The sequence below is a fragment of the Dermacentor albipictus genome, chromosome 8, assembly GCF_038994185.2.
Source record: "Dermacentor albipictus isolate Rhodes 1998 colony chromosome 8, USDA_Dalb.pri_finalv2, whole genome shotgun sequence".
Lineage (NCBI taxonomy): Eukaryota > Metazoa > Arthropoda > Arachnida > Ixodida > Ixodidae > Dermacentor > Dermacentor albipictus.
Genome location: NC_091828.1, coordinates 120,574,857 through 120,586,012, shown reverse-complemented (window position 1 = coordinate 120,586,012; position 11,156 = coordinate 120,574,857). Strand labels below are relative to the sequence as shown.

General features: G+C 47.6%; 1 protein-coding gene across 3 annotated transcripts in view; it reads left to right on the top strand.

Moving 5' to 3' along the window:
• Window positions 1-11,156, top strand: part of LOC139049115 (carbohydrate sulfotransferase 8-like) — a 142,575-nt gene that overhangs the window by 118,024 nt on the left and 13,395 nt on the right. The window contains exon 1 of one of the 3 annotated variants that reach the window (XM_070524337.1): window positions 8,878-9,079. The exons of the other annotated variants lie outside the window; for them this stretch is intronic. Coding sequence (XP_070380438.1) covers window positions 8,957-9,079 — 123 coding nt within the window. The 5' untranslated portion in view covers window positions 8,878-8,956. Of the gene's footprint in view, window positions 1-8,877; window positions 9,080-11,156 lie in introns of those variants that run through there. 3 annotated transcript variants of the gene reach the window in all.

Here is an 11,156-nt window from a genome sequence, read left to right as displayed (position 1 = left end):
TTTTTTATGAAAACGATGTGGCAAGTAACGTCAACACGTAGTTGCAACCTGATTGACACGTACCGATGGCTGGTGATTGATGATGACGAACATTATCATAGACTTATTATGTTGATGATCCTCAAAACTATAGCACGTCTACATGACATGAAACATAAAAGCAACAACTTGGAATAAAAATACAAGAAAAATATACAAGGAACACCAAATTATTATGTAATTCAAATCTCAGTGCAACACAATCTAAACTGTCAATGAAATGCTCAAGAATGTCAAATAAAAGAGCGCGCTATAAAGAAATCGAAGCACATTGAAGTTTAGGTGAGATCAACAACGAATAAAAAAGAAAAAAACAGAAGGGTGAGAAACTAATGGAAGCAAGCGTAATCTGGCTTCATCATTGAACGGAAAGTTCAAGAGATAGTAAAAAAAATGATACTTCAGCCTAGTCCACGCTGACAGAGTAGTGGTCCGAATAATGTTTTGGTCCTTTGAAACAAGTAGGTTTAGTTTGAACACAGCAGACAAGATAAAGAGAAGGGGTGGTTAGGAGGCCGTGCACGGAAGAATGTTATATTAAATAGACTCTCCTTTCTTTAGCACACATAAAAATTAGCTCTGGTACCCAATGGAAGGATGGAAAAACTGTATTGAAGTCCATCGGGACATGCACTAGTATGTAGCGGGACGCTCCCACGTCGGGACAGAAAGACCCAGCCTCGTGTCCGCCACGTCGCGGGCCCGTTGGACTGGCCACAGTTGGGCTTCAAAATCGGGACTGCGTAGGGCAGCCTCCCACCTGGACGACGTAACATCTTCGTTGCCCCGTAACGACGGGCACCACGAGAGCAAGTGATCTAAGATGGCAGAGTCTGAGCAAAGCGTGCAAGTGTTTGACGTTTGAATTTCGGGATAGGTCCGGGGTAAGAGGGCGGGACTATGGTATGCCCCGACTTGCAAGAGTACCCGATGAAAAAAAGAAAAATCGGTGGATCCCGCGAATATGCTGAAATCGGTGATAAGCGAAGCTTTCATTTTTTTTATATTCATTGAAATGTCTTGCCTTCTTTTTTTTCCGTCTATGTAGCTTAACGTTGCTTGAGGTTCGGCCTCGCTGATGACATTTGCCATATTCTCTCACTAAAAAAGTTCATTTTCTTGCTTTTTAAAGACATCTTGTTTCATACAATTTCATTTAATTTGTTCTTTAATTAACCTCATTTGGTCTCTTATATGTGTTGCCAATTCGCCCAGTGGGTACGTGATATGTTGAAAAGCAATCAGTCTCAATGCTTAATTATCCCTCGATCCACTACTCAGGTTCCATTTCGTTGCTTTCAGTTCTTGCTTCACGCTCTGCTGTTTTTCTTGCCGGGTCTTCACTTTTTGCTTATTGTTCTGCTTGTCAATTCGAGCACTTACCCAACGGCACACACCCAGCCTGGGGGATTGATCGAGGAAGAGAGAGAGGGTGTGTTAAGCTGCACGATGGCAACAACAACAACAATTTAAAATTTTCTTCAGCTGCCTGCTGCCGCCCGATTCTTGGCCTATCCTCCTTACTGGGCACGAGCCATGATAGAGGTTCGTCATCATCATCTAGCCTTGATGACATCGCCAGACTGAATCGCACCGCCCCATCGCCACCTTTCAGCAGAGCATAAGATTCCTAACGTTCCCATAGCCAGTGGCTCATTCCCAGTTGAACATACTCAGTGACACACGTTATCCATTCGGACACGTACCCTGTGGCAGATGTCGTAGGTGCATGTACCCATGAATGGATGGATGGATGCAAAACTTTAATGAAGGTCCTGAGGTACGCGACTCAGCGTGCTGCGGGCCGCTCCCACGTTGGGACAGTCAGGCCATACCCGACCGCCGCATCGTGGGCCCTCTGGACACCCCATAGTTGCGCCCCGGCATCGGGGCTCTTGATAGCGGAGAGCCACTTGTCCTCATTGATTTCTTCTGTGCCTCGTAACGAGGGGCAACGCCAGAGCATATGGTCTAGGCTAGCGGTGTCATTGCAGTGCCTGCAAGAACTAGTGGCATAGGTGTCGGGATGAAGCTTGTGGTATAAAGCCGGGCTGGGATACGAGTCTGTTTGCAATAATCTGAGGGTCAATACCTGCGCTCTATTTAACTTCTTGTGTGGAAGGGGAAGAAAGTTATCTATTCGGGCAGATAGCCCGTGGCGAATACCCAGTGTTAAGAACTCTGAGTCCCACGTTGTTGCATAATCGGCAAGACAGCTTCAGCAGCCATCACCCGCAAATTGGAGACAAAAGACAAAGAGAGCCCGCTTTGAAGATAGAAAGCCGGAGAAGCTACTTTGATAGACGACTGTTCTCGGTCATAAAACGCAACTTAGCCACAAGCAGATGTCTGTTCATGCATTGTCCTGTGCTCTTGCTCCGATTTAGAATGGCCTTTGATGTACAGTCTTTCATAACTGCCAGTCGGCCGAGTTGGAACAGATTCATTTTTAGAAAACTTCTTGTGCGCAAAACAAACAGGGACAAAGAAAAGGAGCAACACAAGGACAATGCGCCCGTCCTTGTGTTGTTTCTTTCCTTTGTCCCTGTTTTGCGCACAAACAGTTTTCTAAAAATCAGTCTTTCATGGCACATACCGGAGGGGAACAGGGTGTATTCCTTTCCCTTCTCATTTTGCTCGTGCTCATTCTCCAATCCTGGCCAGCATTGAAGACAGTCACCACTGACTTCTGAGAAGACAGCTTCGAGCTAGAGTAATAGAAAACATTCGGAAGGTCCCCCTGAGATTTGATATTACCCCGTGTCGAAGGGCAAAAAAAGGGAAAGCACATGTTATAGGTGTAGTTTAATACTTTGCTCTTGCATGTCTGTGAAAAACACGACATTGGGAACAGAATAAAACATGACTACGTTTCGTTGAGTACAGGTGACCTTCCCGTCGAGTTTCTAAGCCTTGGTCAGCCGACAACTTGTTGTTTAGACAGCACTGTAGGCTGCGTCATTGTTGAGTTTGCGAACCTCTCTCTTCTTCCGCTGTCTTCGTAAGACGAACGATACTCTCTATGGCTGCTGTCAACTTTGCGGAAAGCATTTTTGTTTTGCAGATTATTTCTGTACTGATGTGCCGTAAGAACCTCACGGACAGTACAATTATTTTTCACAGGATCATTTTACTGATCCATTCAATAATCTATTCATTCAATCATTTATTGACAGAAAAACAGAGAGACAGACAGACAAGTGCGGTATGACAAAACAATACAACCTTTGCTCCTACAACCATCCTCAATGGTTTAGGGACAAATAGTTAACTGACTATCTCTGGTGGCGAAACTTACGCAATTTGCATCGATTTCGCTGTTGCGGGAAATTCAGCACACAACACGGATTGCAAAGTCAGAACGAACACAGGTGCATGGTTAAGCGTGCTTTTTTGTGTAGTGGATGCTCTTCGTCTTAGACCGCAGTAGAATTCGACGTACGGGCCAGGAAGAAATAATTTTTCTCAACTGGACAGCACATTAGGGACTGCACTACAGCTGGATACAACTTAAGTCTGCAGTGAAGCCCCGCCCACGCTCTCATAACTGCCAGCCACTGTTCCTCCGCGAGACTGCAAATAGTCCGTACTTCAAACCTTCCGTGTTACCTGAATAAGGCGGTAACAACAAACCCGCACCCCACACAACCCCGCACCAACAATACCCCGCACCTCCACCAGATATGTTACGTAAGAAGACGCAAATGAAAAGCTATATACAAGTATATTTACAACGTAATACGCCGCACTTGGCCAAGAGGCAACAGCCCGAGCTAGCCTCCAATCGTTGTCGTCGTCTTCTTACTGCTCGCCTCTTCGTCATCGGTAATACTATTCCGTAGCAATATTATTATAAGCACGTAATTGCATACGTTTTCACTCGTCTATTATAGTGGAATGGTGAAAGCCTAATTTTTTATTGAACTGAAATTAAACACTTACTTCGCTGCAACTACTTACTTTCAAATGTCACTTCTGTTGGCATTGAAGTTTCATAAGTAGGACGGACTCGGCAGTGAAATGAACTGTACTGTGGACTTTTGAAGAGTGAAATGCTCAGACTCCATACACTTTGTCCATGTCTCTTGCACTCCTCATCGCTTCCGCCGATGAAAAGACTCTTCAAGAACAGCAGACGGAGCTCCGTACGACGCCATTTTGAAATGGTCGCATGACGACGGTTTTGTTTGCTTCTGTGATTGGCTGGCGGAGTAACAACCCCGCGTGGTCCATGTGCCTTGATTGCCAACTGCTGTTTTTTTAATTTGTATCCCACTATAGATGCCAGAAGCTGCAGTTATCGGGCTGCAGCACTTTGGAAATTTCTGCACTTATGCATTTCACGTGCATTTGAGTAGGCGGCATCATCAGCTGGTTGGGCCCTAGTTCAAGAGTCTTGCTAAGAAACGAGTGAAGCAGCACGAGTATGAAACTCAGAAACGACAGCTAACCCTCGAGTGCCCTCGACGATGCTGGCCCCACTGGCTACAGAATCTACCGGGCCTGCACACGTGTGTACTGCAGTCGGCGACAACCTACAGGGATGCAGCGGCATATTATACAACGCTGTCTAATTCAGAGAATTGGTGTAGCAGCGCCAGACAATCATGTTTCCTCTTTAGAAAAAGTTTATTTAAAAAAAAGAACTAGTGTTTATCAACGGAAGAGAGCTTTTGGGTTTCCCCCCCAGAGCGTTTATGACGGCTAACCTCACCGCCCGGATCCATCTTTGTTTCACAGGTTTCAGTTCGTAAACTGGACATTTTGCAAGTTGCATGGGGAATTCACAGTATCCGTACTCAGCCAAAGGTAACATCGAAGCTAGAAACGATGAGCCTTTATTTTCCATTTAGCCTATCATTTGCACTAGCAGAGCACTTAAGTTGTGAGCAGACTCCAGCTGGAAACGCTCTCTCTCAGAAGTGAAGTTGGGGCACAATGTTGCAGCACAGCGGGCGCAGTTGGGGTACAGTGGCACCTCTCTGGAACACAGTGTTTCGGAGAGTAGAGGCCTGGAGAAAAGGTGCACAGCGGGTTTTGTGGGTGAAACTTGCGCTGAATTCGTGGGTTAATTGTCACCGATAATAGCTTAGGAAGCGATTCCTCACGTCACGACTACCACCGAAACTATTGCACTTGCAGACCTCGACGAACACATTGAACGGAAATGACGGGACAGTACTGGCGATGTACGCTCGAAGCTTGCGTCACGCATTGAAGCGTACTTAGATAGGCTGTTTGTTTCACTGTTTCTTTATCGTGAACAAGGTTCCCATGCCGGCAGAAATGTCATTAAAGTACGCTACTATTTCGGCTTTGCTTTATTTCGTGTGCGTGGGCATGTGTGTCCGCGCAAGTGGATGGATAGATGGATGGATAAAACTTTATTGGATCTATTTGAATGTGGTTGGGCTCCTAGACGTCCGGGAGCCCCCTGGCCGACATCTCTAGGCAAGCACGGTCCACCAGCCAGAGCTGGTCATCCGAGCAAGTGGCCCGAAGAGCGGCCTCCCACGAGGAAAAGGAAGTGGAGGAAGGGAGAGGGGGGGGCGTAGTGTTAGAGCAGATTGGGTTAAGTATAAGCCCATTCATTATGCCAGTGCCGTCCTTCTTGAAAATGTAATTAGGTGAATTGCGTCCAAAAGAAAACGTTAAAGTGTACCGACTGCATGTGGTAGACTTTGAATGGGCTATCAACCTTTTCAGCAAAAAAATTTTTAATACTGCAGAACATACGAATTACCAAAACATGAAGTCAAACTGACACTAAAGGAAGATACTAATACGAGCTAGATTTAAAAATTGGGTCACTGCAACAGCTAATTCGTCGTTCGTAGCGAGAACCAAACTTATGGGTGAGAAAAGGACGGAAACAGAAAAATCACCGTCTCGCCACCAATTCCGGACTATGTATACCTCTCACGTGACGCCAGCACTGGCTGATTATCAGAGAACGGCAAAGAGGGATGCCACGTGGTTTTTACATGAACTCGTCCGTTTTGACGCGGGTGACTCAAATTGGGGACAAGCAGCGCGGGACCTTCAGTCGTAGTATTCTACGCAACAAAGTTACATATTGCCACAAGAACAAAATTATCGTAGGCTTCTAGGCAAATAATCCATCAACCTATTATTTCCCTGAAGTGTTTCATTAACTCTGGAATTCAAAAATGCAACAGCATCACAGTTCTAGAAAGCACAGCATATACTGAGGCGGTTGTTGTTGACGACGACGATGAATAAGGCTTCAACGGGGGCCCGCTTGTCGGTATGACACGATTTGGTTTAACTACATAACTTATCTGGTTTACTTACAGTATACGTGAAGTGGTTAATTAAATGCTATAAAAAGCTATTCATCTTCCGCAACGCGTTTCGCGGCATATATCAATGGCGTGCTTTCTCTGGCAAATCAGCGAGACGCGGAAACACCCCGACCACGTGACCCACGTGACCGCGGATGACACTGGCTCCGGCATCGGCCCTGCTCACTATTGCCGCGGCGAGCTACCGCACTACCTCCAGCACCGAGACACCACCACCTTCCTCATCAAGATGCTCACCGAGCACATGCGTCAAACAACGGCAAAGAAGGGATTGGGAACTCCGATTTATTAAAAGATTACGCGCTCGGAGGCTTACATTTGTTACGCTGAGGATGTTTAGGTACCGTTTGTTGTTTCACTGCGTAATATTTTGCAGAGTATAAAGACGGCCATTGGCATATTTGTAGGGGTCAAAGAAGTCTAAAAAAACTAAAGAAACAAGCATGCTCGAGTAGCATTACCCCCATATTACTACCACATCATGACCACATTAATAGAAGCCAGAGTTTGCCCGTACTTCTATCCTGAAAGACACCCTCCGTGGTTGCTCAGTGGCTATGGTGTTAGGCTGCTGAGCACGAGGTCGCGGGATCGAATCCCGGCCGCGGCGGTCGCATTTCGATGGGGGTGAAATGCGAAAACACCCGTGTAATTAGATTTAGGTGCACGTTAAAGAACCCCAGGTAGTCGAAATTTCCGGAGTCCCCCACTACGGCGTGCCTCATAATCAGAAAGTGGTTTTGACACGTAAAACCCCATAATTTTTTTATCCTGAAATACGGTGGCGACCGCGATAATCCGCTCACGGCTAGTTTCATTTCGCTCAATTACAGTAAATTATAGCCGAATAAAAAAAAATAACAGCTCGTGGTTTCTGGCTGAAACGTGGCTGCGTATCGATATCATGATGGACCATAAAGTTTGACAAGGCGTTTAGGCAGGCTGCAATGGGAGCGAATCTCTCAGCCGTAGCTGCATTCTCGGCCGCTTGGCTGGACGCGTCGGTTTGCACGGGCGACGGCGTTCGAAGCGCGTTCATCGCGCATTTTAACGCGACAGCGTTAAGGAGCTCGTGTCGCAGAAAAGCCGGTGTCGTCGGCGTCGTCGGCGTTGGCCGTGAGCGATAAATCCCAGCAGGCACTTCATGAATAAAAAACAACTTGCAACATGGGCTGGGTGGGAATCGAACCAGGGTCTCCGGAGTGTGAGACGGAGACTCTACCACTCAGCCACGAGTTCGATGCTTCAAAGTGGTACAAAAGCGTCTCTAGTGAATGCGGTGTTGGCTTAGAAACGAGCTCTAAGGCTCAGGCGTGCGTCGCTTGCTCAGGCGCACATTTCGTTGCCGCGCCGAACGCGGCGCTACTCGACGCTCACCGCGTCCGATGCGGGACGCGTAGTCGCTGCGCCGTAGCCTACTGTCTTACACCCCTTGGCGGGTCGACGGGAACGCTGTCGCGTTCCACTCTTGAAGGCGAAGCTTAAGCGTCCTCCAATTTTTCTATGCCAATCCAGGACAACAGACGCCGACTGGTAGCGCCACGGCGGATGACAGCGTTTTCGATGCAAGCGGCAGGCCACTCTTTTGTTGCTGTTGTTGTTGTTGTTGTTGTTGTTGTTGTTGTTGTTGTTGTTGTTGTTGTTGTTGTTGTTGTTGTTGTTGTTGTTGTTGTTGTTGTTGTTGTTGTTGTTGTTGTTGTTGTATCCAGCGGCCGTGGTTTAGACTTGCTTCTCAAACCACTGACAGAGAGAATGACGTCGAACAATATCGGTACGGCAGAATTAGCCAGCCTAAATAGCGCGGAGTATAAGGAGAAAGCGCTTCGTATGAATCACGCTATTCGTTAACGTTTTTTTCGTGCCTATGGTAAGATGGCGGCGGTCCGGCTTTACCTTTGGGACGTCATCTTCACTCCTGCAATTTTTTTAACCTCCTTAGTAGGGATCTAATAATAAAACTAATAACGTCTTTCTAATTTTTTCTGGAAAACATCGTCCTACAGACTTTTTCATCATGCGAGGTGGAAGCCGGTGCACCGCGAGCCTTTCCTCCTCTCCTGCTTGTGCGAGCCCGCTGCTCGAATGCGTTCCCGTCGCGTGCTGGGAAACGATATGGGCACATTTCAGCTGTTCCGTTTTAGTATTTTAGTTGGCACACAGCGCAGAACATTCGCGCAAGCCATCATGGCGGCGAAAGCAGACAGCTCGTAGAGGGCGCCACTGCCTACGCATTATGGCGGCGCCCATGAAAAAAAAGGAGGGGGGTATCTAAGCCGACTCGCTTTATGAATGCTGTCCTGCCTGTAAGCTACTCGGCCAGACAGCAGCAGCAGCCACGGTTAGCGAAGTCCGGGCGCAAGCTTCGCTTTTAAAACGCGCGCGCCTATCTCCGCTCTCGCCCCTCCCTTTCCCTTCGATTGGAGGAGGAGGGGTACACGTGACAGGTCGGTCCGGTACGGTAACGACCGCGTAGCGAGAGCAACGGAGAGGCCAACGTGGAGGCCGCCTGCCGGAGCAGGGGTCAGAGCGACGGCGCTGGCCAGCGAGGTGAGGTGGTGGTCGCTGTCGTTGCGGCGTGGTCCGGGACGCACATGAGGAAGTCCTTCGCGCTGGGCGTATCGCTCGCGGCCTTCTTGCTGGTGGCCGCTGCCTGGCTTCGTAGCGACAGACGACGCCGCCTCCACGACGCACCCGTCAACGGCGTCGACGATCAGGTACGCGAGTGTTCAAGCAACCGCTTCTCTCGCCGTAAACGTACACCGAGTTATCCGGAACAAGCAGGTTTCCGCATGCTTGATTTCGCTGCGCGTATTCTCTGCAGCGTCGGATTCGCACGGTTTAACGGAGCCTTCTGCCGGACCCAGCGCTGCTAAGCTTGTAGAGGTCAACAGCTAAGCGTTTGCTGTAATTATAACTTTTCTTTGCGAGGTATGCTGAGCTTGTTACCTGTGTTTTTGGATTTTTTTTTTTACATTACTGTGCTTGTTTTGCCTTTACGCTCTCTAAGCGTGATAGCGCTGTATGCCATGATTCTGGGACACTGACTTGCAGTCATGCCTTCTCAGGCTTTTTTCCCGTGCCCGAAACATCAATAAGATGATTTATTTATTTATTTATTTAGTCATTCATTACATTTAATGTACACGCTTTTTTTTTGTCCTGAAATTAAATGAGTACCGACACGACAATTCTTCTTTTCCTTTTCATTTCTAAGTTGAATGACAGACACCTGAAAGCCTATAGTGACCAGCCTCAGAGCACCCCGAATAATTTACTACACGATAATAGGTTTTGTAGAAGCAACTTTGCTTTCGTTTAACAGTGACATTGCGTGTCATGACCCAGTAGGTGGTCACGTGGGACCAGATCGCGATCATCGCACCATTTTGGCACTCTCTCCGGCTCGCCAGATCGTCTGCTATGCTTCTACATCGGGCCGTACACAGCCTATAGAAGCCTCGATGTCAACGTCACCTCGTGGTATCGAGGCACCCTAATAGCAGCATACCACGACGACTGCGCGAGCCAGACCGAGTGCCGAAAAGCCGCATTGATTGCTGCCACGTGACCGCTTCCCCGTATCGAAGAATCGGTGTAGTTCGGTATCTATATCGTGAAGAAGAAAAAAACAAGTAAACTTCAAAGCGACAATAGCGGATTTCGGAAGTCTTTCGAATTCTCCGAAAGAATAGGACAGGAATAGCGAAATATCTTTCGTACAGGGTTGTTATTCTGAGCACCGTGAAATTCAGCCGTATTGTCCGACATCCGGCAACAGTGCTGCTTATACCGCCTCTATTATAGGCTTGGAAGGTCAACATTGCGGAATTCGACAGCATACATGGGGATGCCCATCCAGCTTACAATCGGCCACTCATGCAAGTCATGTCATAAACTCAAAGGCAAACATTCGGCAGATATCTGCCTGGTTGGGGACGGACTGATTTAAAGAGCAAAGAAACGGAAACTGTCATAAACTGTATAGTAATGCCCAAAGAAAAGAGGTACGGAATATTGAATAGAACGTTACAGGATACAGGCCCAGTTTCGATTAACAGCGGTAAGAGAAGGAATGAAGGCCGAAGCCAACGCTTTCACAGGGGCGGCTTCACAAAAGGGCTTGCTATAGTCGAAGAAATTTATTTCCCCTTGGTGAAACGTGGGCTTCAGCGACATTCCTTACTCTAGGAACTGTTAGTCACACCACTTTTCTGTGAGCCACTGGCACGACACCTGCAATGGGACTCGAGCTTGCAACTGCGGCACATTCTCGTCCCGTGGCAAAGCACCACCTGCGCGTTACGCGCCACAAAAACACTGTAGACGTTTTTGCGGGCCACGAGCCTTAACGAAAATTTGTAAATATGTCTATAATGTACATTTGTGTGCGTGTTTGTGGCACTGTGTGTGCTGTTAAGTGTTTGTCACCGTATATATCAAAATCATCGCCCTACGCCTGGAGTAGCATGTCAGGTGAACAGCCAGGCAAGCATCTCCAGCGTATCATTAAAGCTTGTATCTCTCTCTCCTGTTCTGGGTCAGGAGAGAGAGATATATATACTCGCTCGCTTGAAGCGCGGGAAGCAATATTCCGGGACCCGAGCCTGAAGGCTCAACTTCGGGCCATCGAAAGAGCGAAGGAGGTGGCTGTGAGGCCACGGCCGCTAGATTTTTAAGAAACGACCTTTTTTTTTTTTCTTCAATCTAACGGCCGTGGTAAGGAATTGCCTGGGATCACTAAACAGAATAGACAAACTTAAGTTGTTTCCTCCTCCTCCTGTTCTGGGTCCG